The 26,825-nt window shown below is 31.9% G+C and overlaps 1 protein-coding gene across 2 annotated transcripts in view; it reads right to left on the bottom strand.

Moving 5' to 3' along the window:
• Positions 1-1,611: 1,611 nt before the first annotated feature.
• LOC130446443 (contactin-5) overlaps positions 1,612-26,825 on the bottom strand; it is a 303,482-nt gene continuing 278,268 nt past the window's right edge. For both annotated transcript variants that reach the window (XM_056782712.1, XM_056782711.1), the window contains exons 4-14: positions 25,919-26,101; positions 12,651-12,777; positions 12,054-12,229; positions 11,665-11,994; positions 11,087-11,608; positions 10,460-11,025; positions 10,042-10,272; positions 9,787-9,970; positions 9,348-9,728; positions 8,886-9,230; positions 1,612-7,042 (exon numbers count right to left, since the gene is read on the bottom strand). In XM_056782712.1, the coding sequence (XP_056638690.1) occupies positions 6,876-7,042; positions 8,886-9,230; positions 9,348-9,728; positions 9,787-9,970; positions 10,042-10,272; positions 10,460-11,025; positions 11,087-11,608; positions 11,665-11,994; positions 12,054-12,229; positions 12,651-12,777; positions 25,919-26,101 (3,212 nt within the window). In that variant the 3' untranslated portion in view covers positions 1,612-6,875. The remainder of the gene's footprint in view (positions 7,043-8,885; positions 9,231-9,347; positions 9,729-9,786; positions 9,971-10,041; positions 10,273-10,459; positions 11,026-11,086; positions 11,609-11,664; positions 11,995-12,053; positions 12,230-12,650; positions 12,778-25,918; positions 26,102-26,825) is intronic.

Below are 26,825 nucleotides of genomic sequence, written 5' to 3'. Positions count from 1 at the left end.
CCATGAGTCCACAAGTGAACTTCATTTTTCGCACTTTTTCCTTCGATATGGAGTGTAAAAACACAAAAAATTTCTTTGGGCCCATGGAAAAGTTTATCAGTTTTGATTGGGGTGTTGAAAATCCGATAATACAGTGGTTTTGAAAACTATATGATCTTTTTAACAGATTTTCATTCCACGATAGGTTTTGTATAAAATTATAATCAACGTAATACATCGCAAGTAAAAATGAAATTAATTAAAGTTGATATCTTACCTCTTATTTAGAAGAAACAATTAAATTGAATCTTTTTTTTTTGAAATAGCCAAATGGTCAATCATTACAAATTATTAACCTTCAAACTTCGAAACTTAGTTTTTTCGTGCTTTTCTTGTTAATATTGGATCTTTAACAAAAAATAACATACAAACGCTCCATAAAAAATTGAAACTCACATTGAAACATAAACACATTAGATATTCAACAAAAATAAAGATAACCTATAAGAAATGCAACATATTCGATTTCTTCCTAAACATCGATTAACTCTGAATCGATTATTCCATAAAATCGATTAAACTTAGTTTAATTTGCGAGTCTTGAGGTTTGTTCCAATAAATCAAAAGAACATTTTACGAACGATTCTGTTTTGTGTTCCAACGACTCAGGTCTCGTTTGTGAACCGTTTCCGGGACGGTCTTTTCAATACTTGGTTTATAGCAAGAACTGTGCATAGGCGAAGAATGCGCAGAAAAAATTTAAACGCTTCTAAGAACGGTCCAGAATAGTAGGTTGGAACGAACCTACTGTTATCTACTGATAATCAGTTACTGACTCAAGACTAATAACGAGTGGAATCATAGAGGTTAAGCTGGTATTTCATAACCTAAATGTTTGTCTTTTTTTTTAAATGGTGATAGTTAATTTTTATTTTTTTTACTTGATATATCAAAATAACTTTAAAAGAATTGAATCTTGAGATATAGTCGTATAATTTATTAATTCTTTATTTAAAGTGCACCCTATAAACCTATAAATTATATCTATTTACAAATCCATCAACAGATTACCTAGCAAAAGATCATGCTTTTTAATAGACAAGTCTAACGTAAACCAAAATATTTTTTGATAAAAGGTAAGAGTTGACTATTGTAATATAATAATTATTCAAATGAAAAAAAGAAGAAACCTAAAGTCGGTTTTAATAAAGTTAACGTCTTCCTTTATTAATGGCGACTTGTACGCGTACGTATCTGTCAGATATGTTACAAATAAAGTCGTTTTTATTAAAATTACTGTTCCGATAATTCCCCAATGTTTTAAATTATAGAATAGTATATTGGCATTACCTATATAATGCATAGACAATGGTATAGGTAAATATCAAAATTAATTAAATATAGTCAAAGTAGAGACCAAAAAGCTAAGTAAAGAAGAAGATATTTTTTTACCATCACGAATGATTTCAGAATCGATTCTCTAATGTGTATCGATTCTCTTATCTCGTTACTGTTTGACATTTTCATTCTTTGAGTGTTAAATATTTCACCAAAAATATTGTGTTCGGAGATGGTGAGTAATAATTTGATTATTGTCAATAAAAGTGTTTTATAAGAAATTAAAATCAATTACTTTTTAAATAGACATTTATTTACAAATAAATTCAGTTACAAATAAAGTGCATACATTGTAATTATGTATTTACAGATACATTGTATATCTTATCCTTAAAACAAAACTTAAATTTACAAAATAATAGTCTTTTTTTATAATTTTATTTACATAGAAACATTTACATATCCAGAAACGTCCGTAAGAATATAAATTTGCGCTTTCTTTAATTCCATAAATAATATCTTAAATATGATCCTCTTATACAATTTTTTCTCTCTCAAAAATTGTTTTCTTATGAATTACAACAACGATATTACATTTAAAAAATTACAAAAATATATACCTAAATTATATTTAGATCTGTTATTGCAATTCATAAGCAAAAATTTGGAAAACACAAAAAAAATAAACTCATTCAATTGAGATCATGATCATTTGTATGAACAAAAATAAGTACTGCAAATAATTAAGTACGTTCATATTTGTTAAAAATAAAATACATTTTGAATTGTGTTATTTCCATTTGGCACATTTTTTTCTAATCTCGAATATCAATAATTGGACATTACTTAATAAAGAAAAATCCACTATATATACAATTAGGGAAAATTATTTGTTTTTATAATTGATAAGGGGTAAACAAAAATGTATTTATATCATTTAACTGTAATAATTACTAAAAAAAGAGATACCATTAACAAAATCATTATCTTAATGACATTTTGGTTGTCACGGACAAGTCACTACAAAATAGATGGTTCTAGAAAATATTAATCCTTTTTGAAACGTTAAATATCAATCTAGATCATTTTACAATACTTTGAAGTTAGTCTACATTGTTTCTAGAACATTTTAGAACACTTTCAAGTCATCCAGTGAGACTATTTATCAACATAGCACATTTTTGTTTGTTCTAGTACATCTTTATCATTTTTAGTATATTTAGGGATATCGTATGTCAATTTAGAACATTATAAATCATTCTAGTTCCTTTTAGAACACTTCCATACAGTTATAGAGTATCCAGAAAGATTGTTCATTAATTTGTTTGTTCTGAAATATCTTTTAATAAAATGGTATAGTTTTTAGTAAATTCTGGAACAATATAAATCAATCTAGAACATTATAATTAATTCTAGATCATTTGAGAACACTTTCAAGTAATTTTAAATTGTTTCAGAACATCTAGTAAGATTAATTATTAATCTAGTAACATTTTTGTTTGTTCTAGAACACCTTTAACAAAACTGTATCGTTTTTAGTACATTTTGGAACAATATAAATCAATCTAGAACATTATAAATAATTCTAGATCATTTTAGGACACTTTCGAGAAATTTTAAATTGTTTCAGACATCTAGTAAGATTAATTATTAATCTAGTAACATTTTTGTTTGTTCTAGAACACCTTTAACAAAATCATTCTAGATCATTTTAGGATACTATTAAGTCATTTTAGATTGTTTCAGAACATCCGAGAAGATTATTTCTCAATGTAAAACACCTTTGGTTGTTCTAGAACATCTTTAACGTAACTGTATCGTTTTTAGTACATTTTGAATCGTTTCATATCAATCCAAAACACATTCAAGTCAATCTAGATCATATAAGAACATTCAGGAACATTATTTAATAATCTAGAACATCTGTGTTTGTTCTGGAATATTTAGGCATAATGGTATGATTTTTAGTATTGTTTTGAGTGTCTTTCAACTGATCCTGTTGCAAAAGATATTAAATAATGGATATTTGTAATAATACAACAAAAATTTAATACTAACTTTAGGTTAGAATGAGATAAGGCGATTTAATTTAATGCTTATACAAAATGGTAGATATAATGGAAGTTTCAAAAATAGTCCAGTTATTGAGATACTTCAGATTTTACGAATAATACAACAAATCATTTGAAGGGTAAAGAAAATACTAGAAAATAACACCAAACATAAATATTAACAATATACAACAATATAGAGCACAACAATCGCGTATTGCAATTTAAATCACATTTTTTTTTCTTAATTTGTTCATTCGTTTATATCGTTTTCAGCCTCAAAAATAATGGCAGCCTCATAGAAAATGATAAAAAAAATGTACATTAAGTAATGAATTACAATATGAAATCTTCAATATTCGCTTTCCCTCACAGCTGGGAAATTTATGAAACTTAGGCACATACACTAATAAAAAATAATTACTTCATAGCAGCTATAGAAGTTTCTTCAAATTGAACATTTCATATTCTTGTAAAGTCCTTGCATATTAAAGAAAAATGACACTTCTATTACATTTATTACCGTAAATGCTAATTCGAGAAATAGTAGCCCAGGCATCGGCAATATTGAACTTATAAATTTTAATGTGAATCGATTCTTAAGAAAATCAGTTTATTAGAACGAAAATATTTGATAGGCAATTTCATGATTCGAAAGAAAAAATACCCAACCAACCTCGTACATACAAAACTAATAACATAACCTCAACGTTTGCAACATCCATACTATTTTAAAATATGGCAACGTTATAGAAATGTGTATGAATTTATATCTTGTATTAACAGCATAATAATTTCGTTGTTTGTGCAACAATTTTTTTGCAAAAGTTACATTTTTGTAACTATAGAATGTTTCGTCAGATTTACATCAAAACAATAAAAATAAATCTTATATAAATTTATTGAACCAAATCTCCCCTATTTATTCATCTTCAAAAAAGAGAAATTGCATTATTCGTTTCTGTTGGAAACAGCTATTCCCAATCGATTAATAATCGATTGTAACGAAAAATTGCGCACATAGATAAATATGAATTATAAAGAGGTTAACATATGAATAATCAGATACGATAAATAAACATATTTTGTTTTGGTATGGGAAATTGTTTATTACGTGAATTAATAAAGTTATTATGGTTGTTTCAATCAACTGAAATTGAAAGTATTCATATCCAATTTAAGTTTGAATGTAAATTATAACGATCAATTAATTATGAGGTTATGTCAAACGCATCGGAATCTAGCAGCAACATTAAAAGATATTTTTAGTTGGCATCAGAATGAACAAATTTATTTTGAAAAATCACATTAATAGGAATTTAAAAAGAAGTTTTAGATTAGAGCTTCTCGCTTAATAAAATTGATAAGTTCGGTTTTTTATTTTAAATCGTAAAGTTACCCATCAAAACATTATTTTTTAAAAAAATTAGCTATGAAAATGATAAATTTCAAGTTTTTTGGTGGATCCATGGTTTTAATCATCGATTTACATGAAAATTTTCATATCCGTCTTTACAGGGAGTTCAATTATTGTCGAATCCGAGCCTATAGTGTTGTGTGTTACCAATTTTTCAGGATAAAAATAGGAAGTATATATATACAGATTGAAAATCATCCAATACGGACAGATTTTCTCAAAAAAGCCTTTTTTTTTTTTCGACGACCTTCACGAAATTTAATATTCTAACGCAGAAAATTGCCATAATTCATACCTACTCGGTTCAGTATCATGATAAAAACAATTTAGTTTGGCGTTTTCGAAGTCGTAGAATCCATTTATCTAGGTCTCAGATGTCAGGTCAGATGTTAAACGAAACGCTTGTTTTGGGAGGCCTATTTGCTGGGGGGGGGGGCGTACAGTAAGAAAAAAGTCAAAAATAATTATTTTTCACGTTTTTATTTATTGAATTTTTATTATATTCGATTAATCGGTCGAAAAATCGGAAAAAAAGATACTTTCCTATGATTCGACGCCACAGGAAACCATAAGGGCTGAAAAGATGTACTTTAGGCTAGTGCTGGAGTGCAAGAGAGTCCTACAGAACATGGTGAGCGATTTCTGCAAGATCCAGCTCGACGGACTCACTCGCTAGTCTAGGATAGGCCCAGAATTCATCCTTGGTGTGGCTTAGGCGAGAAATTGGCATTACGGACGATCCGCAGTGACTTTGGTGCATGGAGGAGGACGAAACCGCAGACCACGCCATCTGTGAGCACTCACACAAACGCAGTTTAATCACAGCTCGTCTAATGACATCAAAGGGCTCAAGCTAAACCGCCTGAACGGCCCCTTATCCGCCCACAATGTGAATTAGTTGGTGAATTGTGTTTGGAGTTCATTTTATTTAATAAATTCGGTTGAAAAATCGGGAAACAAAGTCAACCAATACAATTATTAGATCTGCGAGATTGATAAATGGATACTGCAATTTCAAAAACGACAAATTAGCGAGTTTTTAATAAGATTTTAAGCCGGGCAGGTATTATTCAGAAATGTACAACTTTGTACGTCGGTAAATATCACGTTTAGGTCGTGGGATAAGTATAGTGTACAACACGTACGGAAACTGCATATTTTCCGCATTATTCGATTGTGTTAACGATAAATATGGCAAATCACTGTTTAAAATCATCAGATTTTTCATGATACCTGTGTGGGTGGTACTATAATCATTTTTTTTTATTTACAAAACGATTTAATGAAACATCCAAAATGAAACAAAAATATCTTACCCTGTATATTACGCGTTTGCACATAGAAAATATACGAAACTGTGATTTATTAAATTAAGCGAGGAATTTCACTAAAAAATCCACAAGAGTTTCGATTCTTTTTTTCACCACTACCAATTTTAGCACGCCAAAAACACTTGTATCAGCAAACAATCGTTTTTTTGTCGACGAAACAAAAAACGGTAACTCGGCAACACTTTGAAAATAAAAAGTCTCTCAGGTACTCAAGAAAGTTAACATGGAACGTTCACATTTAGTCGAATAACAAAAAAAAAAAAATAATGCACATTGTAAAAATTCATTTTTATCCCGTTAAAAGGTCTTTAGAGATACTTCAATCTCATCTCGCAACACTGTAAACAAAGATATAAAAAGTTAGAACATACTAAAACCCCATTTTAGTAGTCTACTTAATAGGAGTCTTCATAATATTTATTATCAAGTCATAAAGTTTGCCCGTTAACAATAATTTCGCTTAGTTATTACATTTTAGAAAAATATAGTCCAACGTGTGAGGAAATATCAAAACGTTCAATGGAACTAAAAGTTCGGGATCAAAACTTATCCTTTTCCCATTAAATATTTTATTATTTCCTTCCAGTCCTCCCCCCAAATAAGGAAATTTCTTATTTTTTGACTAGTAGGCACTCTAATTTTATTTCCGATACTGTATCTTTGCATTATTTTTTTTTTATTTTGGGATAAAAATGAACGTATAGAACCAAAATAGAAGAATTTTGATAAAAGGGAACGTTAGGCAACACTGAAAATAATCTATACAATTATTTCTCGAATAACTCGTCGTGTTCTTGAATTAGGAGTGGAGTAACCGCTTTCCAAGCTTTCTTCGTAACTAAGTGACATGTGTTGGGGCGGTTTTTCGTCTTCCATTTGCTCCAAGTATGGGTCAGGCAGACCGCTGACATCGTGATATGGAGATTCTATAAAAAAAATAATAATTGCTAACAAAGTTTATGTTTATTATTGTTCGGAGATAACTAATCACCCTGTACGACAATACTAAGTAATAATATCTAATAACAAAAGTTTCTTGATAAATTATTTATTTCTAAACGAAATTTCTATTAAAGAAGACCTCAAATCAAGATAATTTATCAACAAACCATATAAAAAAGGTTAAAAAAGTAAGATATTAAAAAAAATAAAAGTTTTATATACAAAATTATTTTAAATATTGAATTTATTATCATTGAGGAGTATCATGCATCAAATAACACACATACGGTTTTAGGTATTATACCAAACAAATATCTTTAAAGGCATTTCGCTTACTTCTTTAAAAAGGCAACTAAAGCCTTGTATTTTACTTGTTTTTAAGATATGAAATATAAAAATAACTATTAAACAACCATTCTTACAGAAAAAGTGATACTTTAAAGATATTTTTTGGTTTTGTCACAATATTTTATGTAAGCTGAAGCTAATTTAAAAAATACACGATCTAAATTCGAATACCACAATAATGATTTGCTATCTATGAAAAAAAACTAACAGCGTTTCTTTTAAAAACGAACATTTTCCACTAAACTGAAATTAAACTACACAAAATTTGATCTACCCTGTATTTTATATCGAATTTCGGTAATATTCGCGGAACAGAACGAGCAGAGAGCGATTTGTATCACGTAATCATAGATTGTACCGATTAATCGTGGTAAGTGATTGTAAACAAGTAATTATACAGATTCACTTTTTGATTGATTTTTCGCTATTTAGCTGTTTATAAATAGCTAATTGATAAGCATTCAAATGTCAAAAGTCAAAAAAAATTGAGAGCTCTTACACCGAGTGTTCAATAGTGTATATAACGGAGCAGTGAGATCGGAATTAAGTGGATTGCCGAACGATACCGAACAGTCAGAGTCATCAGATGCACTTAATCGAACGCAGTTAATTTATTATTTGAATGTTGAAGGTTATGTCAAAATGGCGAATAATAAAGTAAAATGTGTTGTTGATATTTATCGAGTACTTGAATATAAATAATGCTATGATAAGATGATATAAGAAATTGTTAACTATTTTCAACAGGTTTATAATAAAATATGTAAGTACTAAAAACTATTATTAGATTTATATTAATGTATCATATGCAAGAATTATTGTTGATAAATTGTTTTGAATTTGGTTGTTTTTAGTTGAAAATTGATGTTTAAATCCTGACGTTTCAATTTATATTCGTTTAAACATCAATTTTCGATTAAAAGAGACCTAAAATCAGCATGATTTATCAACAAGAACATATATACTTGAAAAAGGTCTACTAAGTAAGATATTTGCCATTTTTTGAACTTTAATTTATTTTTTAAAGCATCTTGAATATTTTATCGACTTTTGTTATTTTAATTATTTATTTATAAAGAAAATGTAGAAACTTATTTGGGGAAATAATTATATCAAAGCACGATCACATCAAAATTGCCATGCAAATGCTAGACACTTCAAATTATTCATTTAAACTCATTGTACAAAACAATAAACGTGAAATAAAATAAAAAAACGAGTTGCTATAGTGTCAATTTCGTCACTTACATAGTAATTTGCAATCCTCGCAAGTTAAACAACTGTGTCCACAACTAAAAAAGTTTACAAGTTTTTTAAATTTCTTTTTCTATACTTTTGCGTATTTATATATATAATAATAGTTTGTTTTCACTCTTTTCACATAATTCTATCCTACTTAAACCACCCTCTTATGATGAATTACAAATGAAAATGGAAAAGAATCATCATGCAACAAGGTACTCAATAATAGTGACTTACCTATCTCGACACGTTTCTTAGGTTTGTGTACTGAAGCATAAGGGTCGCTACAATAGTCTTGTCTGGACGGATTATTACTATTTCTGATGTAGTCATCCCCGTGGTTGCTTTGCGTCGTTATGTGTGGATAGGGGGCGTAATCGTCGACGGCTCCATAACCACCATGCGTTATGGGGTCATAACCGTAATTTTGTCTATCTACATTTATGTGATGCTGTTGGAGTTGGTTGTTTGAATTACTAGATGCCGCCGCCATTTTCATTTGCCACAACGAGTCTTGAGAGTTCACACTACCTCCGTTGTTGGAGTTGGAGTAACTGTTTTCGATGTATCCCATGTTAGCCCCTGAAAAAAAGAAAACAAAACGTTTTATGTATATAAAAATGGGAATTCGAATCGCATCTCTGTTGGTTTGAAAAAAACATTTTATTGAAGCAGATTTTGTAGTAATACCATACTTACAATCAGTATTATTGATATTTTGTCTTGCTTGTATATCAGCATTAGCGACATGGTATCCATATCCATTCTGAGTAGCGTACACAGACTTCTGGTCTTCCAAAGCTAGCGCTAGGTCTAAAGAATGTTCTAAAGCTTTATTATCCATTCCAGTAGACGGATAGTATGGTGGTGGTGCTTGGTTTTGTTGCGGTACCATAGTTGGTTGGACCGAATCCATTTCGTAATCTTTGGATTGGACTTTTTTCGTCGATTCGGTTTTTCTACATCTACAAAACACGTACAGAAGTCCAACAAATAGTAAAAGTACAACACAAGCTACTATTATTCCTATTAGAGTGGGCGTAGCTATAGCTGCGGCTTCTCGAATAAATCCAGTACCGTCTGGAAAAAAATTTGAGGTTAGTTTCATGTATCGAAGAGGAGGTTATTTAAAACTTACATTCTGCATAAGTAAATTCTCCGCAATGTTCTAAATGAGTTTGAAGGCACAATTTTACCCTAATTCTAGGTACGTAATCGTCATTAACACCGATGGGTTCGTCTACTAAGGCTCTCCCATTAAAATATTTCGAACCCATTTGATCTAAATTCTTCTCCTTATAAGTTGAAGTTAAACCAGATACCTGAAACATAAAGAAAAAATAATTTAGAAACATCGTTCTGGCGCAGCTAATAGGATTCTTTTTTTTAATACCTGAAGGTCCATCGTATCTATGACTTGCCATTCGGTGATAGGATGATTTTCGTGACTGATAGTTTCTACCATAGCTACGAGGGGAAGGCAAGTAGAAGGAATATTTACGGATAAGACGTTGGTACTTTTGTCGAATTCCACTCTGTGAGCTGCCGGTATTTTACTCACTCGTGTTCGTTGGCGAATTTCTTGAGAATTCTCACTTATGCCTTTCGTATTTAAAGCCTTAACCTATAAATAAACATGATGAGTATCAAATGCCAATTTTTGAAAAAAACTTTCTAAATGCGATTCGAATGACACCTCAACCATATTTTTAGGAGCAAGCTGCTTTAGGATAAATAATAATCTTTCTAAACAATTTATTTTTGACAATTTTAAAAAAATTCTGATTGTTAATAACAATATAGTTACTTACTTTGAAAAGATACGTTTGATATTGTTCAAGATTGGAAACATTGCAAGGAACATTTTGATGACAATCGACTTCATACCATTCGGCGCTTCTCGGTATGTTATTACAACCTTCGATCAAAATATCGTTGTCACTTGGTACCTTTTTAAACGAAACTACGTATTTGGTATTGGATATTCCACCATTAAACCCTGGTTCCCATCCTAAAGTAACGAAATTGGGTCCGTTGTAAAGGGAAGTGAGTTTAGACGGTTTTTCCGGTGGTCCTTTAGCTTGAAGTTTAATTTTAGTTTCGATGGCCCCCAAATTGTTTATAACTTGACAAGTGTATTCTCCGTAATCGTGCTTTTTGATGTTGCTGATCTTTAGGACGCTCGTGTATATGTCTTTATCGTTGGTCGTGTGTATAACGTAATGTCCTTCGGAAGATGAATGTAAAGGACTAGCGTTCGATCCGAATAACCATTTAAATTCGGGTTTAGGAAAAGCCTGTACTTTACATAATACTTCGGCACGTTCCGATATATCGTAGGCTACTTTATTGAAATGATGAAGTACTATCGGTTCGTCTGGAAATTAATTTTTTTATAATTTTTTCATTCGGTTTTGAGTTGATTTTTTTTTACTTACGTTCGATTTTTAAATGCATCGTCGATTCCGTTTTTTTAACCTCGTTTTCGAAAGTACAAGAATATTCTCCCCTATCTGAAGGCAATAGTTCGTTACCGTTCGGTCTAGCTTTGCCAGAAAACTTCAAAACGCTTTGTACATTAACAGCTCCGTTACTAGTTTCCAAATAATCAGTCTTAACTTCAAACATATTGGCGTCAGCAGTTAGTTCGTCACCTTCTTTCAACCATTTCACCATCGGTCTCGGTTTTCCTCTAGCGCTACAAGCGACTGCAAAGTTACCCTCTCCTACTCGTTTTATTTCTAGCGGTTTGAGTTTGGTTTTGAAACTTGGCGGAACGTGGACTTCCAGTGAAACGGAAGCGAGTTCTCCGGGACCCAATTCGTTGGTAGCTTGACAATGATAAGTTCCTTCTGTTGCTAAATTTGCGTTGGATATGGTATATTTAGTTCCGGTTGCTAAAATGGTACTCTGACCATCTTGATCTATCTTAAACCAACGGTACTGAGGCGCTGGCCAGCCTAAAATATAATATTTAATTAAATAATCGTATTATAACGTTTGGATTAAGTTGTACCTGGTGGGGTAGCGGTACAGGTTAAAGTAACAGCGGATCCTTCCGTTGCTATCGGTTTATCAGGCATTATCCTAGCTCGTCCTGGGTGATGCCTGACCAATAAAGCTATAGAAGCGTTTCCTACTTTTTCATTTATTCTCAATGGCGGAGCGCTAGGGCTTATCATATTAACAGCTCGGCATATATAAGTACCGGAATGTTCAGCTGTTACATGGCTCAGTTTTAACGTATCTCCAGTTTGTCTAAAGTCGGGTTTACCATCTTTTACCCATTCAACAGTAATCGGATCTGGATTGGCGGTTATATTGCATTTTATAAAAACAGATTCGCCTAAAAAATTTTTTTTATAATCATCAAAGTTTCGATTATGAAAAGTTTATATGATTTACCTTCTTCTGCTTCTTTTGTTTTGGCTTCTAGTGTAACTATTGGTGGATATAAGACGTCCAAAATTATTTCTCTCTCTCCTACTTTACCCAGACCATTATCAGCCATACAAGTATATTTTCCAGCATCTTGGATGCTGACTCTATGTATCGTATGATTGTGAGATGAGCTGATGAATCTGTAAAAAGCGGTATTAGGTCACTATATTGCGGTTAAATGACACAAATATTCGGAAATTCGTGTAGTTTTCATTAGAATTAATAAAAAGTCAAAAAAAGGTAATTTACTGAAAGTATGCAGCCAACGTTTCACATATGTATAATAATTTAGTGAACGTATGCAACCAAAGTTTCACGGGTGTATATAAATAGTGGAGTACTACAACAAAATCAATTGATAAATTATTTTATTTTAGTCAATCAACCCTAAAATTTTATAAAGTACGTGAAACTTCGAATACATTATTAAATAGCGTGATGAATCGATCTTTACGTGCTTATTTATAAATAAAGTACTTATGAGTAAGCATTTAAATAAATTAAAATTATGCAACAAAATTAACTTTGTTTATATTGTACCTATATCCAAAATCCGCTTACCTGTTATTCCTGGTCCATCTGATGGTCGTAACTTTGGGTTTGGCGTCCACGGAACATCGAAGGGTAGCTTGGGAATCCCTCTCGACTCGCAAGGGATTTTCAGGTCCTACTTCGACGCGAGGAAAATCTGAAAGGAAAGTTGAGACGTTGTTAATGTATGTATTGGTATCAGAAAAACGTTCGGAATGAGATTATGTGGGTTTGTTGCGGGAAAAAGAGGTTAAAACGCGATGTGTGACGAATTTTTTTAAATCGCACTTCCAAGGATATTAATTATCTTGGTGCCTAGGTAATTGTAGTTTTCTTCAATACAATACAAGTGTAAGGCTTTTGTGAAAACGACATTAAGCAAGTTTTAATGATACTTTTATTAACAATATTATCCTCTATACAAAATTATAGATAAAACGATATTTTACCTTGTATCACTCAAATATTCACATCCATGGGAAATGTAGATCTTGAAACACATTTTCCTACAGCATCATACTTCAAATGGTTATTACTAGCACTTTTTTATTAAGCAGACAAAAATTTACGTGTTATCTTATACCTTTTGAGCTGTTTTTCATTATTAATAAAGCCGAAAATCACTTACGATATTACACCGATAGATCTAAACGGTAGGTACACGAGAATCGTTGAATAATTGACACGTTTTAATTACCGAAAGTGACTGGAGAAGGAAAATGTAGCGAATTATCCAGCAGAGACGACATGAGTTACTTTTATTATGTTTGCATTTAGGTAAATCAAACATTGTTGCAGTTGTATCTGATACAATATACAGAATATCTATCTATAATCGTTTTATTTTATCATATAATTATAATTGTTCAAATTTTATCAAAATTCATTTAAATAAATTCAATCAATAAGTTTTGTTCACAAGAGATAATGCACTTTTAAAAAACAAATAAATTATATTCTTTACTGCGGTTAGTTCTCTCTTCTTTTTTAAAATAAAAACGCTTTGTAGTTCACCATAGACAAATAAAAAACATAGAAGGATTTCCAGTAATATCAATACCATCCATTTTCAACCTCAAGAATGTAGAGTAATGGTTACTAATGAAATAAGTTGATTTTAAAATCAGTTCCTCAAGTACTCTAAAGGTGAAAATACAAAAGTCTTCTGCACGTTAAACAATTTACTTACTAAACGTCTACCAAAGAGCTATGACATAAAGTGCGTTCAATAACATGCTATAAGAATTACATTCGACTAGATTATTTATATCAAACTGGGTTTTTCACTATTTTTATTACGACCCTCGTAAATTTGTTATCAAGTGCGAAAACGGACACCGGATTTTATACAATTACGAATTGTGCGGTAAGGACCCGTATCGAACATAGATTAAGTTAGAAATACACGTACCGAGAAAACGACATTACATAATTTAGCAAATTTCATTAGTGTGTGAATCTCGGGGTAGTATTACGTAAACTTTGTTAACGACAATTTCGAAACACGAAAACGTTTTTGGGGCGTACAACTAATTGGATGCAACTAGGAGAGAGAAGAAAAACCTTGCAAATAATTTCTTTATCTAGTGAATTTGCTCTGTATTTGGCGTTTGTTCAGCTCGCTATTCTGATTTTTAACGTGAATTTTATAACTCGTCAACGAATTTGTTCTTTGAACAGTAAAAAAGAAGAAGTATACAAAACTAATAGATTAGTTCAAACAAATTCAATAATACGATAAAACACAAGTAGTAATTCTACGATGTAAAAGGCTAAAAAAGAAGAAGAATTCAAATTATTCCATAAATTTTATCATAGCGATTTATCATTACACAAAGTTTATTTTACGAATCCATTACACCAATAGAGCAGTTGTCGGTAATACTATTTCTATGGATTTCTAAACTGAGTATTCTAAATACTTATATTTGTGTGATATTTGGTATGTTCTATAGAATCTTGAAAAGTAACTCCTGAACTTTGTGAACAAACATTTTGATCAAAACAAATCAAGTCTAAATATTCCCAGCTATCTTTACTTTATAGTCGGAGATTTCCGCATACGATGCAATAAAGTTTCCACAAAGAATAGTAATGTTTGGAAATCTTGAAAGTGATAAGGAATGGGAATTATGACGAATTTTAAAAGTTTCAAAACAAACATGGAATAATACTGCAATTCATTGCATTCTTAATGTATATATATATATATATATATATATATATATATATATATATATATATATATATATATATATATATATATATATATATATATATATATATATATATATCTACTGAATAAAAAGCTTCTTCTGCAAAATTAGAATTCCTTAAAGGGACGTGTAGTTGACATTTTATATTATTTCTTTGAATTGGACAATAATGTTTGTTTCTGTTTCCAAGCAGAACAGCCATATTAAAATATACTAAAATCGTATAATGTATAAATATTTTATAGAGTCTTTTTATATGACTTCAACTTCAACATCCAGCAAATTAATGCATCCCAGTAGTATGTATATAGAGTTAATAGCATTTAAAATATCGTGCGGTCCGACAAAATATAACTCGACATTTCATTTTCCCAAAACTTGTTTATGAGTCTTTTTACGACGTAAAATAACGTGTTGAATTAAACATACTCCTACACTTTCTGAAACAAAAGTTTCTGAAAACTAAATGACGACTTATTGTATAGGCAATCTCATGAAATTTGAGTTGACGTGTTTTTGTTCGCAGTTTCCTTTCAGAGCGCAGAGAAACATATTTACACAAGAAGTGTGACCTTAAATATAGAGATGAACGTTCGATATATCAGTTACATTTAAAATATTATAAAACAGCAATATAGTTTTATAAATAACAAAAAAGTCACTCAAGTATACTAAAGTAATGAAAAATTTTGCTTTTATACACTTATTTATTTTCAAATATCATTCATACTATATAATACAGTTCAAAATGAATAACTGTTATTTTAAAACTTATCTTATCATCTCTATGAAAACGTGTAATGCTGTCAAGTTACCTTTTACCTCTTGGTGCATTCTTATCAACACGAATGTGCACTATTCACATGCAATTTAATATTTCGTTTTCAAAATGGCTCTACCTCTCATCTTCCTTTTCTATAATTTCACTTGAATATAACGTAAAAACTACATAAATTCATAATTTCAGTTTATTTACGTTGATGATCTATTCGTTTATTCCAATTTATGATATCGAGTTTACTCTTCTACTAATATTAGTATGTTCATTAGATCCCGACGTCGTGAAACTGTATGTAACTATACTGTTTAGTTTTCAACCAATTACACATAATATAACGAAACCGCCAATTAAATAAACCGCTGCAGATCTATTCCAGGATTTTATGAAATAATTAGTATATTCGTTTTTGTAACAATTCACGCTCACAATATTCAAATTAATGATCGTATACCTCAATTACAAAACGAAAATAAAACTTGACTTACACAAGCCAATATGGAGATGACAATTATTTGACATTAAATGACACAAACGTCATAGATACGAGAAAAGTATAGAGGTTTAAAAAATCGATATCAATAGATCAATAGATGAAGCACATTATTAAGTATATTACGTAATATGAAAATTAAATATTAATTTAAGGCAAGATTACATTATTATAGAAATAAAAAGTATAAAAATGCAGTGAATCCTAGCTAGAAGTCCATTAAATAGATAACTTTTGACATAATAGACGTACCCGTAAAACCTCTATACAAGTTATTTTATCTATGGTAATTGAACAGCTGATTTCCCAATAGAATTTAAAAGTTAACTATTAATTTATATTTGTTCATTTTAGTCGAGAGATGAAAAAAGATCTTAAGTAAATACAAACAGGTGCGTCGGAGATTTTTCCACTGGGAAATTCTTCCGCAAAACGTTGCCTCAAATTTTTATCGCTTACAAAATAATATCACCTTAGGAGAGAAATAAGAAAAACCGACATTAAACGTAGATTTATGTGCTGGGAATTTATATTAGTTAAATCAGCGTTAATTTACGAGGGAATTTGTCATAATTGTTTGAAATAAATTTTATCTTTTAAGGTATAAGGACATTTTATAAAAGCGGAGGACCACTTATCAAGAATATATGGTGGGAAAAAAGTGACACTTATCATTCTTTTGAGTACTTAACTGACAACTGTCTGTGGTAATACACTTGTTATTTATTCAATTTAACGTTAACAAAATAAAGTTTTCGAACAATAAAATAGAATTAATGATGAAATTGTGTTTGAATTTTGTCCACGTATAAGCGAAATATTGTTAATTAATGTCACGAAATCCCGGGTACCTTCATTATTGTTAGAAATTAATCGATTTACCATGAATCGATTGTATAATACTATAAATTATTCATGTAAATCCATTTATGAAAACCATTTTCAATTTTATTGTAACAATGAGAGTGTATCATTTATTCGATACAGCAAAACGCAGAATGTGTGAATATCCCTTAATACCCACCTAATTATATTTAAAATAACGAGACATAAAAAATCGATTTTCGTCAAATGAACTACATTGTTTATAGTTTCATTCGATTTATATACTCGATATTGATTACGTTAAGGTGTTGCTGGTCTAATTGCAAAAATATTATATTATCTGCAATGTATCAAATCATAATTTCTACTTAAATATTTATAATACTACGCAATTTTCGAGATCTGCTCGGTGTTTAATTTCTCATATATATTATTACAAACTTTTATTATTACATTTTTAAGAAAAAGCGTGAAGTTACACGTGTTAGATAAATATTTTAAATATCTAAACATCCGGTACATGTTTTCGAATGCGTAAATGAATTTGCCAGATGTTTCGAGGGCAGTAAAAGATGCAGACTTTAAAAAAATACTCAGATGAAAGAAGCTGGAAACATTGTAGAATAATTCTGTATATTGGACGGTGTTTTCAAGCAAAGGAATTTATTTGAATACAAATTTAAACAATTGGTTTAATATATTTGAGGAATGGATGAATAGTTTTCACATTTTTTTTTTATCATATCTTCAATATAATTTCAATTAATGATCTTTGATTTGTGGAATAAACATAAAAAATTATAGTTGACCGTTGATTTCGAAGTTAGGATCTAAATAACTTTTTGTCGTATTTGCTACATAAAAGGCACATGATTTTGAGAGATAAAAAGTTTGATTGGAAATTTCCAAATACTTGAGGTTCAAAACTAATATTATTTTTTAACCTAACAAGGCTGGACTCTAAAAAATGTAAATTTTATATCGAGAGTCCTATTTTTTGCAAGAATCCTTTGACCTAAGCATATTTCAAAATTAAACAATATTTTTAAAAGGTTCCCAAATTTTTCTTTACAACATAAAATAATAATCGTATTATTCGGTTAAGTACATAAGAAAAACTTTCAAGTGGTGCCATCTCTCACGCATGCTTGAAAATATGTTTGAAAAGATAGTCTCCAACAACAATTGACGGCAGGTTTTTCTAAAAGACACTCTCTAAAAACAAGTGACGGTTGGTTTGTATAAAAGAACGTCTCTAACGACAATTAACGGTTGGTTTTTCCGAAAAGACAGTCTCTGAAGACAAGTGACTAGTTTTGTTTAAAAGACCGTATCTAACGATAATTGTCGGTTGATTTTTGTGAAAAACCGTTTCTAAAGACGAGTGACGGTTGGTTTCTGCAAAAGACAGTCCCAAATGACAATTGATGGTTAATTTTTGTGAAAGAAAGTGTCTAAAGACAAGTGACGGTGTGTTTTCGGAAAAGACAGTCTCTAAAGACAAGTGACAGTTGGTTTGTGTAATAGAACGTCTCTAACGACAATTGACGGTTGGTTTTTCCGAAAAGACAGTCTCTAAAGGCAAGTGACATTTGTTTTGTGTAATAGACCGTATCTAACGATAATTGTCGGTTGTTTTTTGTGACAAACACTCTTTAAAAACAAGTGACGGTTGGTTTCTGCAAAAGACAGTTACAAATGACAATTGACGGCAGGTTTTTCTAAAAGACACTCTCTAAAAACAAGTGACGGTTGGTTTGTATAAAAGAACGTCTCTAACGACAATTAACGGTTGGTTTTTCCGAAAAGACAGTCTCTGAAGACAAGTGACTAGTTTTGTTTAAAAGACCGTATCTAACGATAATTGTCGGTTGGTTTTTGTGAAAAACCGTTTCTAAAGACGAGTGACGGTTGGTTTCTGCAAAAGACAGTCCCAAATGACAATTGATGGTTAATTTTTGTGAAAGAAAGTGTCTAAAGACAAGTGACGGTGTGTTTTCGGAAAAGACAGTCTCTAAAGACAAGTGACAGTTGGTTTGTGTAATAGAACGTCTCTAACGACAATTGACGGTTGGTTTTTCCGAAAAGACAGTCTCTAAAGGCAAGTGACATTTGTTTTGTGTAATAGACCGTATCTAACGATAATTGTCGGTTGTTTTTTGTAACAAACACTCTTTAAAAACAAGTGACGGTTGGTTTCTGCAAAAGACAGTTACAAATGACAATTGACGGCAGGTTTTTCTAAAAGACACTCTCTAAAAACAAGTGACGGTTGGTTTGTATAAAAGAACGTCTCTAACGACAATTAACGGTTGGTTTTTCCGAAAAGACAGTCTCTGAAGACAAGTGACTAGTTTTGTTTAAAAGACCGTATCTAACGATAATTGTCGGTTGATTTTTGTGAAAAACCGTTTCTAAAGACGAGTGACGGTTGGTTTCTGCAAAAGACAGTCCCAAATGACAATTGATGGTTAATTTTTGCGAAAGAAAGTGTCTAAAGACAAGTGACGGTGTGTTTTCCGAAAAGACAGTCTCTAAAGACAAGTGACGGTTGGTTTGTGTAAAATACAGTCTTTATCGACGCTTGCCGGTTGATTTTTGTGTAATACAGTTTCTGAAGACAAATGACAGTTGTTTTGTGTAATAGACCGTATCTAACGATAATTGTCGGTTGATTTTTGTGAAAAACCGTTTCTAAAGACGAGTGACGGTTGTTTTCTGCAAAAGACAGTCCCAAATGACAATTGATGGTTAATTTTTGCGAAAGAAAGTGTCTAAAGACAAGTGACGGTGTGTTTTCCGAAAAGACAGTCTCTAAAGACAAGTGACGGTTGGTTTGTGTAAAATACAGTCTTTAACGACGCTTGCCGGTTGATTTTTGTGTAATACAGTTTCTGAAGACAAATGACAGTTGTTTTGTGTAATAGACCGTATCTAACGATAATTGTCGGTTGATTTTTGTGAAAAACCGTTTCTAAAGACGAGTGACGGTTGTTTTCTGCAAAAGACAGTCCCAAATGACAATTGATGGTTAATTTTTGCGAAAGAAAGTGTCTAAAGACAAGTGACGGTGTGTTTTCCGAAAAGACAGTCTCTAAAGACAAGTGACGGTTGGTTTGTGTAAAATACAGTCTTTAACGACGCTTGCCGGTTGATTTTTGTGTAATACAGTTTCTGAAGACAAATGACAGTTGTTTTGTGTAATAGACCGTATCTAACGATAATTGTCGGTTGATTTTTGTGAAAAACCGTTTCTAAAGACGAGTGACGGTTGTTTTCTGCAAAAGACAGTCCCAAATGACAATTGATGGTTAATTTTTGCGAAAGAAAGTGTCTAAAGACAAGTGACGGTGTGTTTTCCGAAAAGACAGTCTCTAAAGACAAGTGACGGTTGGTTTGTGTAAAATACAGTCTTTAACGACGCTTGCCGGTTGATTTTTGTGTAATACAGTTTCTGAAGACAAATGACAGTTGTTTTGTGTAATAGACCGTATCTAACGATAATTGTCGGTTGATTTTTGTGAAAAACCGTTTCTAAAGACGAGTGACGGTTGTTTTCTGCAAAAGACAGTCCCAAATGACAATTGATGGTTAATTTTTGCGAAAGAAAGTGTCTAAAGACAAGTGACGGTGTGTTTTCCGAAAAGACAGTCTCTAAAGACAAGTGACGGTTGGTTTGTGTAAAATACAGTCTTTAACGACGCTTGCCGGTTGATTTTTGTGTAATACAGTTTCTGAAGACAAATGACAGTTGTTTTGTGTAATATACCGTATCTAACGATAATTGTCGGTTGATTTTTGTGAAAAACCGTTTCTAAAGACGAGTGACGGTTGTTTTCTGCAAAAGACAGTCCCAAATGACAATTGATGGTTAATTTTTGCGAAAGAAAGTGTCTAAAGACAAGTGACGGTGTGTTTTCCGAAAAGACAGTCTCTAAAGACAAGTGACGGTTGGTTTGTGTAAAATACAGTCTTTAACGACGCTTGCCGGTTGATTTTTGTGTAATACAGTTTCTGAAGACAAATGACAGTTGTTTTGTGTAATATACCGTATCTAACGATAATTGTCGGTTGATTTTTGTGAAAAACCGTTTCTAAAGACGAGTGACGGTTGTTTTCTGCAAAAGACAGTCCCAAATGACAATTGATGGTTAATTTTTGCGAAAGAAAGTGTCTAAAGACAAGTGACAGTGTGTTTTCCGAAAAGACAGTCTCTAAAGACAAGTGACGGTTGGTTTGTGTAAAATACAGTCTTTAACGACGCTTGCCGGTTGATTTTTGTGTAATACAGTTTCTGAAGACAAATGACAGTTGTTTTGTGTAATATACCGTATCTAACGATAATTGTCGGTTGATTTTTGTGAAAAACCGTTTCTAAAGACGAGTGACGGTTGTTTTCTGCAAAAGACAGTCCCAAATGACAATTGATGGTTAATTTTTGCGAAAGAAAGTGTCTAAAGACAAGTGACGGTGTGTTTTCCGAAAAGACAGTCTCTAAAGACAAGTGACGGTTGGTTTGTGTAAAATACAGTCTTTAACGACGCTTGCCGGTTGATTTTTGTGTAATACAGTTTCTGAAGACAAATGACAGTTGTTTTGTGTAATAGACCGTATCTAACGATAATTGTCGGTTGATTTTTGTGAAAAACCGTTTCTAAAGACGAGTGACGGTTGTTTTCTGCAAAAGACAGTCCCAAATGACAATTGATGGTTAATTTTTGCGAAAGAAAGTGTCTAAAGACAAGTGACGGTGTGTTTTCCGAAAAGACAGTCTCTAAAGACAAGTGACGGTTGGTTTGTGTAAAATACAGTCTTTAACGACGCTTGCCGGTTGATTTTTGTGTAATACAGTTTCTGAAGACAAATGACAGTTGTTTTGTGTAATATACCGTATCTAACGATAATTGTCGGTTGATTTTTGTGAAAAACCGTTTCTAAAGACGAGTGACGGTTGTTTTCTGCAAAAGACAGTCCCAAATGACAATTGATGGTTAATTTTTGCGAAAGAAAGTGTCTAAAGACAAGTGACGGTGTGTTTTCCGAAAAGACAGTCTCTAAAGACAAGTGACGGTTGGTTTGTGTAAAATACAGTCTTTAACGACGCTTGCCGGTTGATTTTTGTGTAATACAGTTTCTGAAGACAAATGACAGTTGTTTTGTGTAATAGACCGTATCTAACGATAATTGTCGGTTGATTTTTGTGAAAAACCGTTTCTAAAGACGAGTGACGGTTGTTTTCTGCAAAAGACAGTCCCAAATGACAATTGATGGTTAATTTTTGCGAAAGAAAGTGTCTAAAGACAAGTGACGGTGTGTTTTCCGAAAAGACAGTCTCTAAAGACAAGTGACGGTTGGTTTGTGTAAAATACAGTCTTTAACGACGCTTGCCGGTTGATTTTTGTGTAATACAGTTTCTGAAGACAAATGACAGTTGTTTTGTGTAATAGACCGTATCTAACGATAATTGTCGGTTGATTTTTGTGAAAAACCGTTTCTAAAGACGAGTGACGGTTGTTTTCTGCAAAAGACAGTCCCAAATGACAATTGATGGTTAATTTTTGCGAAAGAAAGTGTCTAAAGACAAGTGACGGTGTGTTTTCCGAAAAGACAGTCTCTAAAGACAAGTGACGGTTGGTTTGTGTAAAATACAGTCTTTAACGACGCTTGCCGGTTGATTTTTGTGTAATACAGTTTCTGAAGACAAATGACAGTTGTTTTGTGTAATATACCGTATCTAACGATAATTGTCGGTTGATTTTTGTGAAAAACCGTTTCTAAAGACGAGTGACGGTTGTTTTCTGCAAAAGACAGTCCCAAATGACAATTGATGGTTAATTTTTGCGAAAGAAAGTGTCTAAAGACAAGTGACGGTGTGTTTTCCGAAAAGACAGTCTCTAAAGACAAGTGACGGTTGGTTTGTGTAAAATACAGTCTTTAACGACGCTTGCCGGTTGATTTTTGTGTAATACAGTTTCTGAAGACAAATGACAGTTGTTTTGTGTAATATACCGTATCTAACGATAATTGTCGGTTATTTTTTGTGACAAATATTCTCTAAAAACAAGTGACGGTTGGTTTCTGCAAAAGACAGTCCCAAATGACAATTGATGGTTAATTTTTGCGAAAGAAAGTCTCTAAAGACAATTGTCGGTTTGGTTTTTGTGAAAGACGTTGAAAAGTTGTTTTGAACTTGATACATACCAAGAAATTTTAATTTTCGCGTAATAGTTTTCAATTTTGATTTTGAACATATTTCGTATACGACTGTAAATTACCTGATGATTGGAATTTAGGGTTTTATAACGTGTCGAACTTTTTACGAATAATAAATTTTGATTTGATTCGAGAAATATAAAAGTTAATTCCTTTCTTGTAAACACCATCCAAGCGATATTAGCTAACGAAAATATAGTTAAAACCACGCAATCTTTATAGATACGTTGAAATTTATCAAAGCTCAATTTTAAACTGTTTATGACAGGTAAGTATCTGCAAAAAATTGACCCCGTTTTTATATTTATAATATAAACAAAAATGTTCCAGCGAGAAATTAACCAGAAACGCGATAAACACCAACAAACACGTTTTGAATGCTTATTAATTTTATAGTAGCTTAACAAATAGCCGGTTGGATATATTATTAAAAGAATGGGGCGTGGAAATTTGCGAAAGCCACAAAGAAAAAGGTTCAAATAAACAAAAAATCGCCTCAATCTCTTCCGGACCGAACGACCCTCGTCTAATAAGTCAATCGTTCGAAAAGTGAATAGGCCAGTCTTCGTAGGTTTTCTATCGAGCCTTACCTAACAAATTATATCGCTTGAAGACATAAGGAATTGACGAAGACGAAGTCCTGGGGATGCTAAAAGAACCAGTTCATTAAATCAAAGATTCAGCATCAAATTCAACAATATGTAAACTAAGATGTGTTCCGCGCAAAAGATTGGAAGAAACCAAAAGAAAACGTCGATAGAAGTGACCTTCAACCCTAAAGCCAAACTTCTAAGGGTTATTTCTGATTAAGTAATGACATCGACTAGGAAGAATTCATCGGAAGAAGAAACTGCAATGTAAAAAACAGTCTCCAACGATAATTGATGGTTGGTTTTTGTGAAAGACAGTATCTAAAGACTTATAAAAGTTGTTGGTTGTATCTGCAGTTATTGTGAATCTAATCAAGTTGATCAAGCAATCATTGAGGCTGTCACTGTCATCAAACCCCCATTTTATAATCGACGCAAAGTCGTACAACCCCATGAGGCTTCGGAATAACCACTACAGGGAAGCCCCAGTCACTAGGGGTAATGACACCTGTGAGGTAAGTTTCTTTTCGACCGCTACTCGACAAAATTTGGGCGATCTCCCTTCCGAAGAATCAGTGACATTTCTATACAAGGAATACAACCTATTTTTTCATCAAACACATCAGGAAATTCCTTAACACATTCAATACGGACAGCGTGCCGGCACGCTATCCTTTCCCTTCACCAATGACGGAGAGCGTGCCGGCGCGCTCGTTTCCCTTTACTTTACAACTCGACACCAAACTATCCGTTATAACCAAAGTGATTCTCGAAGAAACAGTGTACAATACGCTGTTTATCGTTTTAAAATCGGACAAGTGAAAGTGTGCTTTTTTTAAAATTGAATTTCAGGTAAGTGAAACACATTTTTCGTGGATTTTACTTTTGTTATAGCTATTAATTTTTACATTGCACCTGCTTATAAGTAAAATCGAACATAAATTGACTTTTTCTCTGATTAAAAATATTTAATTTCAACATTTCTTTCAGTCTATTTTATAAATAAAGTTGTATATAAAGATTTTTGTAAATTGGATCAAACGTTTATTTTTGAGACCATTTTTAGAATTATCATCATCATTTTTAAATTGTTTGTTTTGTTTTTTTAGTTATTTTAAGATAAAACATCCTGATTTTATTTTTTTTTGTATTTTACTTTATCCCATTCTAACTTTTAAAAAACAATATCGTTTCTATATTTCTCACAGTGTATTTTTTTTCATTTTTTTAATCGACTTTTAGGAGATAGAATACGATATAATCTGATCCCTTTACCGCTGACGGAGAGCGTGCCGAGACGCACCCGCTTAATTATCGGAAATAGGACCTAGGGATTATTTTTTTGAATCAAATTAATATTAGATCGAATAATTTGTATCAAAGAACCTTTCCGACAGAGCCAAAGGTTTACGTAAATTACGAAACTACTCAATATATAGTTGAATAATTACATGAATGTTGTATTTACAGTTATTGGGCACTCCTGATTATCATCAAGTAATCAATTCATTCTGTAATTGTCGTATTAGTATTAATCTGTGTATTTTTTAACAAATACCGTCCTTTTTACCGTTTACAAAGATAACGTTTCAATTTGTACGTATGAATTGTTTGCATGATTTAAAAATGGCGATCGATGAAGAAGAAACCTCGTTGTGGATTCGATTTTTGGTTGACAAGAGACCGGTTTGTCCACTTACACTTAGATCCATCGACGTTTAATATTTTTTGATTAAAACTCGTATGGTTACTAACCTTATTCGCCTGACGTGATCCCGTGTGATTTTTTCTTGTTACACGCGTGTAAACAGGTAAGGAATCGGTTATTTTCGGACCTCCCTCGTATCTTAGAAATGGCGATTTAAAGGGGAAAAAGTTCCAGGACATTTTTTATATATAATTTCGTCGTATAAATTTTGTAATTTGTAATATTTACCTTACCTCGGTATACTGGATATTGTGTTTACAATAGTCGGTGTATTTTGGTGTCAATAAAAACTAATATTTGAGTCTTTTGAATTTATAAAAAACTTTATATCTGATTTAGGTTAGGATCGCTTTAAGCGGTTTATAACCTACTTTCGTCGCTTTCTCATATCTTTATAAAAAAAGAAGAAGACCTTTCACTTGGCGCGTCGAAAGAACTGGTCTAAAAGAAATATTGAAAAAAAAAAAAAACTTACAGTTAACACTTAGGGTCATCGTTGAAATTAATTTCTTGTCATCGAGAAGGGCTCGGTTCCAAACTTCGCAACGGAAAACTGCCTCGTCGTCGTCTTTCGTAGGGTTGATGACTAGGGTGGCGATAGTGGGTTGATCTCGCGATCCTCCATTTTTTAACTCGGTTTCCAGAGGATATTGGGAACCTGTAACGATAATTAGGAAATTAACGATTATTATCAATAAAGTTGTAAAATATTTTGAGCTATCGTTAAATCAAAAATATGATTTAGACGTTTCTAAAGGCATATCGAAACGGATTTACGAAAAACTATTCACCTAAATCACCTTCACGACTCACTTTTTCGGTGAAAATCGCTAAAAGTTTGACGGATGCGTCGGAGATTGCGGGACAGTATTTTTGGTAAAATTCCACAGTTGAAAAAGCTGTTTGCACCGATTAACATATGAGTCAAGCTTTTGTAAGCACCTATCTATAAATCAGTTGGTTTTGGTACATCTTTCTTCTTCTTTATCTTCTTCTTTATGTCTAGTGTCAATTTTCGAAAACTGAACTGAACCCAAAAACGCAGCAGCTTTCGAAAAACAGGGGAACGGTAAATGGACCACCAGTAAAAATAAAAAAAGGATCATACTCATGAAATGAATGCGTGCATCGAGCTCGCGGTGATTAGAGCGCACATTTGCAGTTATAAAAACCGTATCTCCAATCCCTGAATTTAGCTTCGAATGTTTCATTATTGTAAAGAAGAATTAACAACAGAGTCTCCTAACCTCACCTAACCTTACCTAACCTAACTTAACCTAACCATTCTTAAATTAAAAAAACTTTTTTGTGGAGCATTCAAATTACGTAATTTTTTAATTATTTTGAACCTAATAGCAAAAATGCACTAATTCTTGGAAAAA

The sequence above is a fragment of the Diorhabda sublineata genome, chromosome 7 (genome assembly GCF_026230105.1).
Source record: "Diorhabda sublineata isolate icDioSubl1.1 chromosome 7, icDioSubl1.1, whole genome shotgun sequence".
Taxonomy (NCBI): domain Eukaryota; kingdom Metazoa; phylum Arthropoda; class Insecta; order Coleoptera; family Chrysomelidae; genus Diorhabda; species Diorhabda sublineata.
Note: the sequence above shows the minus strand (reverse complement) of the source record. Positions and strands in the feature narration are given on the sequence as shown.